The sequence below is a fragment of the Microtus ochrogaster genome, chromosome 7 (assembly GCF_000317375.1).
Source record: "Microtus ochrogaster isolate Prairie Vole_2 chromosome 7, MicOch1.0, whole genome shotgun sequence".
NCBI classification, from domain to species: Eukaryota; Metazoa; Chordata; class Mammalia; order Rodentia; family Cricetidae; genus Microtus; species Microtus ochrogaster.
In genome coordinates, this window is record NC_022014.1 from 61,618,892 (window position 1) to 61,635,696 (window position 16,805).

General features: G+C 39.9%; 1 protein-coding gene across 3 annotated transcripts in view; it reads left to right on the forward strand.

Moving 5' to 3' along the window:
* Positions 1-16,805, forward strand: part of Bcas3 (BCAS3, microtubule associated cell migration factor) — a 498,657-nt gene that overhangs the window by 124,413 nt on the left and 357,439 nt on the right. For all 3 annotated transcript variants that reach the window (XM_026780237.1, XM_005350452.3, XM_005350453.3), the window contains exons 12-13: positions 4,117-4,287; positions 10,551-10,644. In XM_026780237.1, the coding sequence (XP_026636038.1) occupies positions 4,117-4,287; positions 10,551-10,644 (265 nt within the window). The remainder of the gene's footprint in view (positions 1-4,116; positions 4,288-10,550; positions 10,645-16,805) is intronic.

Sequence of the window (16,805 nt, forward strand, 5' to 3'; positions counted from 1 at the left end):
TTGTAGTCCAGGCTGGCCTCGAACTCACAGAGATCTGCCTGCCTCTGCCTCCCGAGTGCTGGGATTAAAGGCGTGCGCCACCACCGCCTGGCTCCTGTGTAATATTTCTACGGTGTGACCATGATTGGCACTCAAAACAGTGAACTCTGCCACAGTCGAACTCTTCTATAACAGCGGCTAGTCCTAGTTTGGGTTCTATTCATGTCAGTGCTGGTTCTCATTTCTTATGTTTGGTTCCTTATTTATCAGAATTTACCCTAGGATTTTTTCAAAGCTCTATTTGACCCAAGAAGAGATCGACTCTTCTATTGTAACCTCCCTCCCCCCACACACCAAGAGGCAGGACCACAGATAGTCATATAGGATCACAACCATACAGGGTACCCTGAAATCCACCAGGCTAACCTGGTGCTTTCCTGTCTCAGCCTCCCAGGTTGTTAGGATTACGGGCATGTGTCACTATGCCCAGCTATATTGTACATTCCTTTTATGTTTCAACCCAAAGAATGGAACGGGTATAAACAGGTAGCCCCTGGCAAGGCTAATTCCAATACACGACTTCCTAGATCCAGAGATGTTACAAGCGCGTCTGATATCTCCAGGCCTGGGTATATCCCACCAGAATGCCTGTATTACCTTGCATTTGGGTTTTGATCTCACAACATTTAATAAATATTTCACAAAAACGCGAGAGTTAATTGGCAGATTTGTCTAACTGTCCCATTATGATGGAAAAGAGAATATAGTCTCCTATACTCTCTTCAATTTTTCTCTTTGTTAATCTGTGGTGGGCAGTTCTACCTCAGAGCAGGTGCTTTGGGTCCCCAGAAGCAGGCGGAGAATTCTCTGGAGCTGGAGCTACAGGCTGTTGTGAGCTGCCGGACATAGGGGCTGGGATCTGAGCTCCTGCCGTTGCAGTGACCTCAACTGCTCTGTCATCTCCTCAGCTGGATAGGTCAAATATACATTTTATATAAATGTATACACCGCCTTTCAAGTTTTTAATTTCTTGCTTTTAGTCTATATGTGAGTGTATACATGGCCCATGTTCCGTGGCCTGTGTGAGGAAGCCAGAGGAATAATTTCAGGAATCTATTCTCTGCTTCCACTGATGTTCTAGGGATCAGCTCTACCGCGTCATCTCACCAGCCTGAAATTTTAATGAATAAACGGTAAAAAGTTTGCTTATCATCTAGTTAGCAATTTACATGAGAATTAAAAGAAAAGGGGGAAAATCCCAAGGAAAAATTTCAATTAGAAACTAGTAATAGGGCTAAGGAGAATGGGGGGGGGGCCCACCAATCAATTGTAACTGTTTTGTTTTGTGCTAAAATCTCAAACTGCAGTGATTATAAAACACATTAGTGTTCCTCAATTAGCAGCCAAACATTTGTTTCAATAATTCACAAGAAACGACTTACACGGAATCTGTTAGTGTTGTCGAGTAAGCCTCTGAAGGACCAAGAGAACCAGGCGCCACAGTGTATTTATGCGAGCAAACAGGAAGCCTGATTAACCTCCCAGACGCCTCAGCTGGGGCACTCCCGCCATCAGTGCTAATGGAGCTGTTCCCACGCAGAGGTAGCTGGACCTTTATAAACAGCAAGACCTTTCAGCGTGGAAGTGTCTGGTTGTGTATCCTCTGTGTTTGCCCCAGAGCATATCAGCTCATGCTTTTATGCCAATGAATGTGAATAAAACAGGGGCTCATAAATAGTGGAAAAATGCAGAAGAGCAAGCCATGAGGCAATGGGAAGAGTCACCAGGGAAACAAGAAAAGGGCAGTCTGTTTCTGTCACGTTGGCATGAAGACTTGATGTGATTCGGAAAGAACAATGACTCTTGGTAAAACCATCTCTTCTTTTTTAAATACAACCCCTAAACTTTATAATCACCAAATCTGCAATATGTGTAGTAAGTTACGAGAATGTAAGATTCATTGCAGTCGTCCAGTTAGGGCTGTGTGAGAGCTTTCTGCAGGGGTGAAGACCTTGATTTAGAATGAATATAAGTAAACTGGATGTGTTGGCATACTCCGCTAATCCCAGCTCTGTGAGTTCAAGGTCAGCCAGGTCTGGTTACACAGAGAAACCACGTCTCAAAAGAATGTATATAAGTAAAAATTTAACAGTCTTTTTTTTTTTTTTTCTGTGAGACAGGGCAGGGTTTCTCTGTGTAACAGTCTTGGTTGTCCTGGAGCTCTGTAGACCAGGCTTAGCAGTCATTCCTAAGGATTGTGTGGTGGTGGAATGAAGCACACTTATAAGCTCTTCCCGTGAGTGGCAGAAGTGACGCTGGGGCACCCACGTGCCTTCCCGTGTTGTCTGAGCAGCTAGCGCGTACACAGACTTGATGCGAACCTGTGATGCGGGCGAGGCGCCAACTGGGAATACAGAACCTTTCTGTGGAGCTGATGAGTTGGACAAGTCTTTGCACAGTCTGAAATGTTTAGATTCTTTAAAGGTTCCTCAATCATGATTGTTCTGCAAGCGTACTCTCACAGAACAGCACTGTGTCAGTAAGGCAGCCGACCATGTGACTAGAGCAAAGTGTGAGAGAAATCCATTACAGCTGTTAATCCTACAGACATGGTACGTGTTCTCTTCCCATGCAGGAAGTCGGCCGCAGGGTCCTTCGTCATTTTGAACCCTTCTCTGCCCTATCAGTTGTCCCCCTAGCCATTAGCGCTAATGGTGTGCTCTCAGAACCGTTCTCGTTAAGTTATCAGGTAACAAGAAAAAACATGGGCAGTTTTATTAAATCAATTGACCACCGTGGGGCGAAAACACATTAATATACGACTGTTAGGAGAGAGCTAGTAAACATAAATCAAGATTTTATAATTGAAATCAAATAATCTTATTTAAACAATTTCTTAGCACCAGAATAGAAAATTAACTGCCTTTACAGTCTACATAAGGAAATTCAGATTGACTGTTACGGAAAGCAGTGAGAAAAAGCTGTTTTGAAGTGCTACTCTGGGGTGAAGAAAATATATAAAAGATTATTTGCTTTCAAGGGTTTCAAGTATCTATGCAATAATAGATGTCGTTATAGTGGTGTAGTAAGACAAAAGACAGATATAACTAGACCTAAGTAAGAGACTACTGAGACAGACACATGCACGCATGCACACACACACATTAGATCATAGGTCCTATTACAGATAATGGTATTTATTACATAATTATTTCCCCACAAATAGTTTTAATATGCTGTTGAGATCTGAGATGCTTGTTCTAGCTCTAATGAGAAAAATTTTCTTCAAAAATTTATTATTTGTTACAGTTTTTTTTCTCTTTTAGCTCTTTTTCTTTTTCCCAGAAGAAAAGCAGTTGTTTCTTTAAGAGCCTTTTGTTACGATTTCACTTGGGCTTTTCCTTGGCATTACAGTCTGAACCTTGGGCCTCTGGCATGCGAGACAAACTCCCTGAGCTGCAGCCCCTACCCTAATTTCTATTAATGCATATCAGGACAGTCTGTTGAGATTTATGAATGAGGAAAAATACACGCAGTAGCTTTACTCTCTTGCTTTGAGTGGCATAGTGTACACTGGATTACTTCTTCTTACAGACGAGAAAGAAACCTGTCAGCTGCATTTCCTATTGGATGTCATTTGTCTGTATTTACTATGGAGTTAGAAAGTAATTCCCATCATTATTCTTAGTGTATAGTCTTTTATAATAGCATAAGTATATTTTAGAATTATAATCTTTTTCCACTTAGATATTCTGTCAATCTCTCGATCTTTATCTTGATGAAATAAATATAAAATTTGAAATATAATATTTTAAAATAGTGTTACATAGCCAGCTCCTTTCATATTATGTCATATGCTAAAATATGTAAATTAAGGCGATACAGTAAAAGAAATGTTATAATAAATATATAATTTATATATAAATTGTAATTAGTATCACTGACGTGGTGCATCAACCGTGACATTTCCTGGAACTCGTGCTGATTTTTCTATATGAGTTTCAAGATCACGTCGAACAGCAGATTGAAAATCTGTGGCATTTACCGCTATATACATATATCAGATATTGTAAGAGAAATGGATTCGAGTGCATGCTCCTGTTCAGACTTCCCATTTTGTTGTCTCTTGTCATGTAGACACTGAAGAGCGGCCTGACGATGGTTGGGAAGGTGGTGACGCAGCTGACAGGCACACTGCCCTCGGGGGTGACAGAAGATGACGTTGCTGTCCACAGCAACTCCAGGCGGAGCCCCCTGGTGCCGGGCATCATCACAGTCATAGACACCGAGACAGTTGGCGAGGGCCAGGTAAGAGCTGGGGCCCAGGTTAGAGTTACCCCAAAGAGATGAATAGGACTTGTTTCAGGTCAGATTTTTTCACCCATTCTAGGAAAGCAAGGGACATTTTCACTTTGTTAGTTCAATCATCATTAATACTTAAAACCTAAAGAAACTCTCTCTCTCAGAGCATGTGTTTTGTACACGCCCATTTGTGCTCTTGTGTTCACGCTGTTTTTTGGTCTGATGCCATGTTATAATCTACACCCCGAGATCAATTCATTTCTCCTAAGGAGATGAAAAGACAGGAACTGGCATGTGGGGGAAATAAAATAATTAGCACTGGTTATGCACGAGATAACTTAGTGTATTATGTGAAATTCTATGACATTTTTCTTATTTTAGCTTCTGGAAGTAAAGGTTTCGCTCTTGCCCAGTTATCAGTGGTCATCCTCCTTCCTTAGTGTTCTGACTGCTGGAGCTATAGCAAGAGCACCATGCCCAGCTAACACATTCCCTTTTAAACAGTAAAAAACAGGAACAAAAACAAAAAGCAAAACACATGGAAATTTGAAATTACAAACCAGAAAATATACATGACAATAGTATGGGGACTCTCCTGTATCTCCAGACAGTAAGTTATGTCTAGTTAAAAACCATTAGGAAGAGCCGGGCGATGGTGGCGCACGCCTTTAATCCCAGCACTCGGGAGGCAGAGGCAGAGGCAGGTGGATCTCTGTGAGTTCGAGACCAGCCTGGTCTACAGAGCTAGTGCCAGGACAGGCTCCAAAGCCACAGAGAAACCCTGTCTCGAAAAACCAAAAAAAAAAAAAAAACCAAAAAAAAAAAACCATTAGGAAGGGTGGGCCAACAAAGCACACAGGAGAATTGGCCTTTGTATGTTATGTTCTTGGTAAAGTGCTTTTAGCAAAACTTCATCTACCTCTACCCTCTTTAGTCAGATATGAAATTTCTTTCATGTTATAGCCTTTAAAATATATATAAAAGGACATAATTTTCAAATCTTGTTACTTAAAGATAACATATATAATCTAAAATGTTTGAAAAGTAGTAGGTTTATGAACCTTACTGTTAATATAGAATATGTATTCATTTTTTTTTATTCTGAAAAAAAGGCTTAGAAAATTTAAGTCTCTGAAGTACTGTCCTGTTCTGTTGAGGAATTGGTGTCCACTATATATGGGTCAGCATCTTGACTAAAAAGTCCATTTGACAGCTCCTGTGTGCTATTTCCTGTAGAAGGATCTAAAGGCACTTTGAGGAAGAGTATACTCTGGTGCAATTCAAACTAACATTCTTTGAAATTCTGTGCTGTTAAATTTGGTTGTGTTTTACTTAAAATTTAAATAATGACAATTTTCTGTTTCTTCCTTTTTAAGTTTCAGGGTTAAGTTTTAACCCAATACATTATATGCTTGTATTGATTTTGCTTTTAAAGTATGTGCTAGCATGGTTTTCTCTTGACTGTTAGGATGGTGGTGGAGAACACACATTACCTGATGCGGGTAGCCGCGTACATGCATCCTGGATGTGTTACCTCTAGGCACAGCTACCCAGGATTTAAACCCTGGATTTCAGAGGCCAGCCTGGAAGACAGTTAAGGGATGTGGGAATTATGGAAGGAGGGAGGGGATTTTTGGTTTTGTAATGTGGGAATTAGTGCAGTATAGTTTGTGGATTTATAAAAGTTTATCTTTCCTTGGTGAGCAAATCAAAGAAGCCTATCAAGACTTACCCTATGAATAATTGATTTTTCCCACTGTTTGGGAAACATCACAATTATGCCATTTATTCATTTTTAAATTCTAAGATAGGAAAGAGGTGCTCAGAAAATAAGTAAGTACTAAGCCAGTATAAAAGTGTATTTTTCAAAGGAACCAGAATTCTGCAGTATAGTACTGCCTCTTTCATTTCCACGGTCTGTTTTCTGTAAGGCACCTCTGCTCAGGCACTTTGGAGAACCAGGCTGTGTTGCACTGCACCGCAGAGCATTAAAGGGAGTGTGTCGCCTCGGAAACTCACCAGCCCTAGCTCGTCCCATGTCCCTGCCATGCTCCTCCTTCCCGTGAACGTTGTCTTCTGTGATTTAAATCCACCGAGACTCTAATATAGTTTCACATTCACTCTGGCAGCATATAAAATCTGATTCACCATCTTTCTGTTGCTGTATTGATTAATTTGATTTTATGGTGATGGGATCATTGCATGGTAACTGCATTAAGGAGGAATGGATTTAATTGACTTTGTGTCCATTTTCATCTTTGTTACTTTCATGTTTTATTTAAAAGCATTTCTTGACTGGAGAAGTTAAGTGGTATGATTTGCCTTTTACACATTTATGTCATCGAAGTTAGCAATGTGGCAAAACCAATAAGTGAAATAAAATACTTCAGAATGGTGACCTAAATGTTAGCCAAGTTTTGCTGCGGACCAGGTATTCTTATACACCTTGTCTTAGTTAAAGTTTGTTGTATTGTTTAGTATAGTTATTGGTGCAAATTATGGCTTCACTCTGCTTAGGTAAGTGTCCATCTCCTACCTTAGGAGAATTATCCTGGCTTATGATGGTTTTAGGGGTCTGAAGCTTTAGGCACGCGATGGAACAGCACAGAGAACCCTTCCCTGCATGTGTAGTTGTTTGACTTTGTTCATTCTCAAGGAGAGCAGTCATGGTTCTTCATGTCATCCCTTGAGTTTCCTGGAAGCAGTACAGGTTTTAGTATTTCTGTCGAATCGTGTAAACAGTACTAATTGCTCCAGTGTCCAGTAACAGTGAACAGAAAGTACCCAAATGACAGAAGTATTTTACAAAAAATACATGCATAACTCACGATAAGTTATGTAAGTTAAAACTGTATATTAGACTCCGAGAAGTTCAAGTTTGTGAATATATTCTATATTTGCATCTATTAATTTTGAAATAATCCATTCCCATCCCTCAACCCCAGCTACATCTCATTCCCTTCATTTGTATGTGGAGGGTGTGTGATATTTGTTTATGTAATTTTTGAAACAGTTTACTTTGTAACTCTTTGACTTTTAACTTTCTTTTTAGACCAGATTGGCCTCATACACAGAGACTGCCTGTCTCTGCCTCCCGAGTGCTGGGATGAACGTGTGCCCCTGTGGCCGACTGTTGATATATACTTCTGCACACTCGTGTGGTTTTGAAAATGTCATGTAAATGGAGTCGGATGTTGGTGGTTTTTAATGTTTATCTCTAGAGCCATCATTTCGTCAGATTATTTTCACTTATTTCTACCTGAATATAGAGTCAGAAGATTCTCTGTGAGAGATTCTGACTTACGCTCTCCCTCTGGCAGATCCCCAGATACTCTGTATATTCTGTGACAATGTCAGATTGGCAGGAAAAGTGCAGGGGCGCTGTCCAGTAAGTGGCATTCTGAGGTGCAGTTCATCTTCTGGCACTTAGAAGTATATAAACATGTCAACATGGGCCCAGAAGCCTTTCAAATGATGCTGTGCTCATTGGCACTTGCATCTGCAATCCTTAAAAATGGGGAAGTTAAGGAGAGAAACGTTATTTGAAGAAATGACAGCCAGTTGTAGTGGCATAGTTTTTAATCCCATGCCTCTCAAAGGAGAAGCAGGAAGCAGGTCTTAGCCCAGATCAATTGGCTGTGAGCCTGGATTACACAGCAAGACTTTTTTATATAAACACAGATCAAACTACAGAAATTATCCATGAAATAGAAAGCAAACACACACAAACGCATTTTTAATTTATGGAGGACTTTTTAAAAGAACATATTGGTCAGTTTTTGAGTTGATAGTACACAAGTGTAATATCTTTTTGGAGAAAATGTGAATTTGAACAGGGGCCCACATTTTACAATAATTCATTCAACATTGACAAACAGAGGATATTGATATAGATATCACAGTCTACTCAGAGACCCCCTAAGAAATTACTAGAAATAGTAACACCCAAACCTTCCTGCCTTAGCCTCCTGAGTCATACCTCGCTAAAGCTATATTTTGAAACATAAAAGATGATCATTCAGGGGCTGGAGAGATGGCTCAGCAGTTAAGAGCATTTCCTGCTCCTCCAAAGGTCCTGAGTTCAATTCCCAGCAACCACATGGTGGCTCACAACCATCTGTAATGAGGTCTGGTGCTCTCTTCTGGCCTTCAGGCATACGCACAGACAGAATATTGTATACTCAATAAATATATATATAAAAAGATGATCATTCAGGTAGCAAATAGTTCTGATTTATTGAAATACATAGCATTCTTAAGGCCAACAATATCTGAATTACTTTTATAAACAGAATCAAATTCAAAGGCATCTAGAAAGATTAATTTGAAAGCCAACATTTTTATAAAAGTACTTTATGTAAACAATGACATTAGAATACTTACATTCAGCCATTATATGGAGAGCTTTGTGTCTATCTGTCCTTCCTGTGACTGCACCTTCATGCACATCCATGCATGCTTGTTGTGTCGTTCATGTGGGTTCAGAAGACAAGCTATCGACGTCAGTTCTTTTCTTCCGTTTGCCATAAAATAGTCAGGTTTGTGGAATAAGCATTTTTAACTGCCAAGCCTTCTTACCGGCCCAGTACATGCTTGCTTTGCACAGCCAGAATATACAAACGTAGGAGATTCCTAAATATTTGTAAGTAAATAATGGATTTGTAAATAAATCACAGGGCAAGCAAATAAAAAATAGAAAGCATTTCAAACTTGATAAAGATAAAATGTACTTAAATTTATGGTATAATTATGGTATAATGTGGATCAAAATGTAGAGATTTCAGTGCTTATTTGGAGCAGGAGGGGTTCTAACCCTGGAAAGTAACACAAAGCAGTGGTGGTGCACACCTTTAATCCCAGCATTAGGGAGGCAGAGACAGGCGGATCTCTGTGAGTTCGAGGCCAGCCTGGTCTGGTCTACTGAATGAGTTCCAGGACAGGCTTTAAAGATATAGAGAAACTCTGTCCTGAACAGCCAAAATAGATAGATAGATAGATAGATAGATAGATAGATAGATAGATAGATAGATAGATAGATAGGTAGATAGATAGATAGATAGATAGATGTAACACAAAGAAGAGTACTATTTAAAAAATGAAGGGATGCTGGGTGGTGTGGTCACATGCCTTAAATCCCGGCACTTGTGAGACAGAGACAAACACATCTCTGTGAGTTCAAGGCCCGCTTTGTCTACAAAGCATCTTCAGAACAACTAGAATTGTAACACCAAGAAACCCTGTCTCAAAAATCCAAAAACAAACAAACAAACAACTAAGCAAACAAAAATGCCCCCACCCAGAAATGAAGGAGGAAATAATTATCTGAACATAAATGAGAAAAAATAATTTTAGAAAAGTCACAGAAAATAATAAATAAGATAAAACAATTATTCATAGGCTGAATTAGAGGTCTGTCCAGAGAAGGATGACAAGAAATTTAGAGACAATTGAAGACATTTCATAAAACAGCTTATTATTAAAATCATTGAACTGTGAACATGAAAGCAGTGGCCTTTGTGACACGTAAATTGAGTCCTTAAACAATAATGTGTTCCGTTTCTGCCTTGTAGGCTTAGAAATGACTCTGTCTCTCTCAGGGCAGGAGTTACTTTGGCGACTGCTTTGAGCATCTGTAGGACATGACCAGCATTCTTATAGACTAGACTCTTGGTTTGCCCCCAGGCTGGCCAGGAATCTTGCCTCATCTTCCGATGTTCCTATAACATGCTAGAACAGTATTTTCAAAGTGTCCCCTTTTCTCTCTATAAAATTATATCACAACTCATAATCCAAGATTGCTGAGCTGGTACAGGTGTCTGCGGCCAAGCTGATGACCCGAGTCTGATCCCTGAGATGAGCTGATAGAAAAGAGCGGCTTTCGGCAAGCGGTCCTCCGTCCCACGCTTGTGTGAACACAGAATAATCTAATAAAATATGAAAAATGTCAAACAGAAAACAAATTGCTATGTGTTATTCTCCATTATTATTTGGTTTATTTGTTGTATTTTCAATCATAGACCTCTTTTTAATAATTGGGGAAACATTGATTTTTTTTCCAGCAAAATCTTTCTATAATTACGTTAAGTGGCTATTTTTAGGGATTATGCATCCATTGTGAGGTGTGTATCCAGATTGCTGAAGTTTTGTTCACGGGATAAGAATAACTTCAGTGCAGTGCAAGCATCTCCTTGAGGAAGATTGAGGAGTGTGTGGTGTGGCCTCCAAGCCATTAGTGACTAAAGTTAACCTTCTTCCTTTCTTTTCCAAAGGTGCTTGTGAGTGAGGATTCAGACAGCGATGGCATTGTAGCCCACTTCCCTGCCCACGAGAAGCCAGTGTGCTGTATGGCTTTTAATACTAGTGGTAAGTTTTTTTTTTTTAATCCATTTGTTTTATGAGTTTTCTAGCTAATATAATTAGAAATGGAAAATCTGTGATTGGACTGGGGTTGGAGAGACAGCCCACCAGTTAAAATCCCTTGCTACTCTTGTAGAGGCCTGATCAAATTCTGCTGCCAGCACCCATATAGTGGCTTCCCCAGGGGAGCTGACACCCTCTTCAGGCCTCTGTATGAATAGATACAAACCACATAGAGAGACACATGGAGCTTGTCTATCATAAGTAATAATAGGACCAGTGATCTGTGAATGACTAAGTTTACAGTTTGTCCCACCTTGTCCCACTCAGAACTACATTTTAATTGGCTGAAAGCTGGTGTTTGCAGTGCTGCACTGAGCTAAGCGTTGCTCCTCAAGTCACGTTCATCGTCATGCCCCAGTATCAGCATGTCAGGGCTAGCAGCACCAGAGCTAGCAGCACCAGAGACACATGTTCTTTGTAACACGTTTTATTTTTCCACATGAAATTGTGAAAGCTTTTAGTATTTTTCTTTCTCTCCTTCTGTTTTTCCTTTCTGGTTGCTTTGCTAAGTCGTGTAATTGTGACTAAAAGCGTGGAACGCCCTTTTACCCACTTTTCCTCCAAACTTTTTATTAAGAAGATATTGACCTCTGATCTAGAACAGCAGCTTTATAGTCACCCGGTGTAGGAACAGTTCTCAAGCAGGAACCAGCCAGTTCTCACTGTAACAATAAACAGAATGGGTGTCAGTTTCTTGGCTTGCATTCTCTGCTGGGTTTTATTGATACAGGTGGAAATAAGTGAAATATAAAATACGTGATCTCTAAACAAAAGATGAAACTGGTGCTTGTTTCAGCGCTGATTTGGTCTTGTAAATTATAGGTTCGGATCCTGCTCATTTGGGTGATGCATCTGAGAGTCTTTAGCATTTTTATTTTATTTTTCAGAAATGACCGTATCAGTTGGATTGATGAGAAAATCTGGGTTTTTTTCCCATTTAAAATAAAGAATGGTAACTAGGCAGTCATATTGAGCACTTGATTAATCTTTTTTCTGATATTCTAATTAGTCATTTTTGATGAAGAGAGATTTTTATTATAGTGGTTGATCAGTAAGTAAGATTGATTTAATTAAGGCAGACAAATACCTATTGAAATTCGCTGTATGTCGGGGGAATTAAGTTAAAATTGGAGACATGCTTTGAAATTTGTTTGCTTGTGTCCCTCTGCTTTGGGTAACCAGTATGACTCATTGTAATTCTGTCTGTTATGCCCACTTTCCTTTGGATTATTGTGTATTTCACATCACCCCTGAGTAGTTCCGATGGGGGAAGCTACCTGTTCTGGATGTGAAGCTGCTTTGTACAAAGAACATACTACATGGTGTAAAGATAACTAATCACCCCATCACTGTCTGCAGTGAGCTTTCTGTGGTTTTGTTTTGAAGCCTGCATCTTTCCCTTTGCTATTTGACTTGCATATATGATAATCTTAAAACAGAAGTATTATGTTTACTTCTCCGTGTTCCTAGAGCATTGTGTTTATAAGAATGATATAATTTCTTTGGAGACGATCACTTGTTTAGATAGTTCTTTCCTTTGTGTGCTTGTAGTTTCCTTCCAACCCTGGGTGTGCTGGCATCCAATCCATCTTTGTGTCTGGTGCCCAGCAAGTATCTCAGCGTATTGGCATGCTTACGGAAGAAATTATTTTAACTTGTCCCAGTTTTAGATTCACGGCACTGTAATTTATTCTCTGCTCTGGAAATAAAAGAGACTGGTCAATATAAAATTTAGGGCTTTTTTTTTTTTTTGAGGCAATGCTGTCACTGACCTGTGTACTCAGCCATGTTTTTTCTTTTTTCTTTCCTCATTTTCCTTTTGATATTTGACCAAAGCTCCCTTGAGCTGCTTTGTAATTTATTCACTTTGATACGGTTCATGTGTCTAGAGCTTCCTTACACTGGTTGCCTATAATTTCATAATAGCCATCTGTGAGGCTTGTTAGTATCATTGAAAATACTTCACAAAGTAGCTGCTGGCCCAGACGGGCTGATTGTTCTGAGCCAATGGTCCACTGAAGTATTTGTTCAGAGGTGTATTTTCGTATGTTTGCTTTTATTACGTACTTATCTGAATATTGAATATTGTTGGAAATTACTACATACTACACACACACACATACAATCCTATGATCAGTGTTTGTTCTTGTCTTTGTGATGCTGAGGATTGTAAGGAGGGCCTCCCAGGTGCTAAGCAAGTGACCTGCTGTTAAGATCGACTCTAGCTGTTTACTTTTAAAAAATATTTCTAAAAATTATTTTGCCCATTTTTTTGCCCTTTTAAGAAGCATTATTCTAATTAATTGATCCCTAAGCTTTTCTATTTTTTGAGAAGGGTTTTTAGTACTAAGCTATCTGTTTTAGTACTAAAGCTGTTTGTCAAAATACTGAATTATTATTATAAAGGTTTCATCTCAATACTCTCTTTGGCTAATGCCTCCTTACACTGACCTGTCAGGACTTGGTGAAGCAACAGTTTCTATAAGCACAATCTCCAGTTAAAGTGGGTTCTTCACAAGGAAGGTAAAGTAAACCATAAGTCGGAAGGATAGGATGCTGGTTGAAATATAAAAATTAGTCCAGCTGGGTGTCGGTGGCACATGCCTTTCATCCCAGCATTCCGGAGAAAGGGGCAGCGGATCTCTGTGTGTTTAGTGCTGGCCTGCTGTACAGGGCTAGTTCTAGGACAGGCTCCAGAGCTACACAGAGAAACCCCGTCACAAAAAACAGGGTCGTCATAATTTTGGGGAAGTCAGTTCTTAAAAAGGAAATCAGTTCTTAGTGTTGATTACAAAGGTGATTAGCAACTCTGTTGCTTATATAGAAATAAGTGCTAGCTCAGGAGTGAACAGAGGAATGCAGGGCGCATGCAGTAGACACCTCAGAACACTGGACACAAAGTTATTCCCATTGTGGGGGAACTTTGTTTTTGTCTGTTTGTCATTTGGTAGGGTTTTAGAAATGTTTTCTGTGTGTAGAATGTTGATTTAGGTAGTGGCTGTATAATGAAGCCTTGTTCCCTTTAAACAGTGTTATGTTGTAGTTGGTAGGCAGAGATAATACGATGTATGAGTGTGCTTGTCTTTCCTGCATGTATGTCATGTGCATACAGTGCCCATGGTGGCCAGACGAAGGCATCAGGTCCTCTAGAACTGGAGTTGCAGACAAATGTGAGCTGCATTTGGGTCCTGGAACATGACCCTGAGTCCCGTACCAGACCTACAAGTGCTGCATCGCCCTAGCCCTGACAGAGTGGACGCGGTTGCCAACATTTGACCTGAGACCATTCCTGTTGGTTCTGGATCCTTACCCTGTTGTCAATGCTACTGTTGCCGACGTTTGATCTGAGACCATTCCTGTTGGTTCCGGATCCTTACCCTGTTGTCAATGCTACGGTTGCTTAATGAGGAGCAGAGGATAGAAAACACTCAGTGGTCCGTGATGTGGAAAACATCCAAATGCTGATTTGGAAATCTTGCCTGTTTTTCAATTCTAAAGCAAGTCTTAATTAGGAGCTGATGAGTTTCTTTGAAAAGAGTCATCGGGCTAGCCATAGCTTCCTCTAGTCAGCGTCCCTCACTAGGTGACCTCCTTCCTTCTCTGTCTTACGTAGCCCAGGCTGGCTCCTGTCCTTACCCTGGGGTGGTGGGACATAGGCTTGGTTTATCATTCCTAGATTTCATTAGTGCTTTCTCTGACTTCTCTGTGCTGCCTGTTACCTCTTGGATTTAGGTGTGCATGTTCACACATTGTGTGTTCTTGGCACTTAAGTGCACAGATATATAATAGGTAGTTCCTTCTCCTCCATATAGTTGAAGTGTTTAGGGAAGATGAAATGCTTTTTGCCTCTTACCATTTGAATTCTCCCCTACCAATACACTACTGAGCTGCCTTTGATAATATAGAATGAGATTTTTTTTCCTCTACTGGCAGAATTATATTAGGTACTGAGTTGTATAATTTGAGTGAATCTTAAGACAATATGTATTTTTTGTTTTTAAATCGACTTATTTGGTATATTTAATTATTTTTTATTTCAATATATTGGTTTTGATTTGAACTGTAGATTGTGGACCCTTTACTAAATAGATTGGTTTTCCGTTACCCAAACATGCTTCTACATACATTTATTTATTTATTTATTTATTTATTTATTTATTTATTTATTTATTTGGTTTTTTCGAGAGACAGGATTTCTCTGTAGCTTCGGAGCCTGTCCTGAAACTAGCTCTTGTAGATCAGGCTGGTCTCGAACTCACAGAAATCTGCCTGCCTCTGCCTCCCAAGTGCTGGGATTAAAGGCGTGTGCCACCATCACTCGGCTTCTACATTTATTTATATGAAGGAATTTTACGTATATCAGCCCTCTTATGCCCTGGCATTTCCAGGGGCTATGTAATAAATGACAGATAACCATAACACTTGCAATATTGTTTTGAAGGTTATGGGGGTTCTCAAAAAAACAAAAAAAAATTAGGACATATAAAGAAATTGGTGTTGTTTTGTTTCTAAAGCTGCTCCTTTGCTTGCCAGCTTGCTTGTCTGAATTAATATCATACTCAAGGATATTTTATTAAGAATTTGTTCTAGTCTTCTTCTTTAAAAAGAGACATAGTCTTAGATGGCAGTTGTATGCAGATGTCTGGACGAGAGTAAGAACAAGCCATACCTTGGCCATCTCCTGGGCAATGCTAAAAGTACTGTAAACTGTCCATGATGGGGTGCCACCACCGTGTGAATTAGCGGCAAAAGTAGGCCGACTGGCGGGGGTGACTGGCGACTGTGTTCTGCGGGACCTTTCGGATTCGAAATGAAGGATGCCAGTAAACAGACTTGTGAAACTTGTTGAGCAGCTGTGTTCAGTTTGTTTTTTAATTTCACATTCCCACACTTGTTTATTAGCTGTGACTCTGAGTCCTGAATCAAAACAAATATTTTAATGGTAGTATTTATGATTTGTTTAGAAATGCCTTGCTGAGACCTTTGTGGATTCAATATGGGTGGTATATGTCTGTTGCTTTCAATTATTTAGCTACAAAATGAGTAACATTTTTTAGAGAAGTTTGTGTGAAAGCAATACTTTTCAGACCAGTTTTTGATTTGTAGCACAGTTGAGCAAGAAATTGAGTCCCCACATTGCCATTCTCTCCATAAGATCACACTTTCCTGCTGTCCGTCTGTATCACGGGGAGCATTTCTAGGACGGAGCTTGGCCCTTCTTCCTGTCATCACTCACCCTCCAGTCTAGATTATGCTCCACTCATTTTTAGCACAAATTCTAATTGGGCTTAATAATAAAATCCGAGAGTCAGATATCTGGGTAAATGCTGAAAGATCAGAGACTAAAAGAGTCAGCCATAGAGACTTCTTATCTCTACCAAAACCTCAGTCCCAAGGGAGCTGAGCTCCTGTTTTTTGTTTTCTCCTGTATTACACTCTTCTCTCTGCCCACCATATCACTTCCTGTTTCCTCCTCCCTCACCTATATTAAAGGTACGTGTTTCCCAAGTGCTGGGATTAAGGCGTGTGCCAGCACTGCCTGGCTTCTATGGTTAACTAGTGGCTAGCTCTGCACTCTGATCTCCAGGCAAGGTTTATTTGTTAGAGCAAAACAAAATATTACCATACTCATTTTCACTAAATTTAGAACTTTTAAGACATTGCTTTTTTTTTAAATGTGTTTGTTTTATTTTAAATATATATGGGTGTTTGTCAGTGTGTGTGTGAATATATGTATATACACACACATCATGTATTACTGGTACTCACCAAGGCCAGATTAGGGCATCAGGCCCCCTAGAACTGTAATTAGGGACAGGTATAGGCCATACTGTGGCTTCTGGGACCCTAACTCTGTTTCTCTTAAAGAACAGCAAGTACCCATAACCATTGAGCCTCTCCAGGAGCAGTTACTTCTTGGTCCCTCAAAAATCTTCCCTCCTCTTTCAATCAGTAAACAAAGGGATAAAATTGCAATCATCAAAAATAGTATCTTTAGCCGGGCGGTGGTGGTGTACGCCTTTAATCCCAGCACTTGGGAGGCAGAGGCAGGCGGATCTCTGTGAGTTCGAGACCAGCCTGGTCTACAAGAGCTAGTTCCAGGA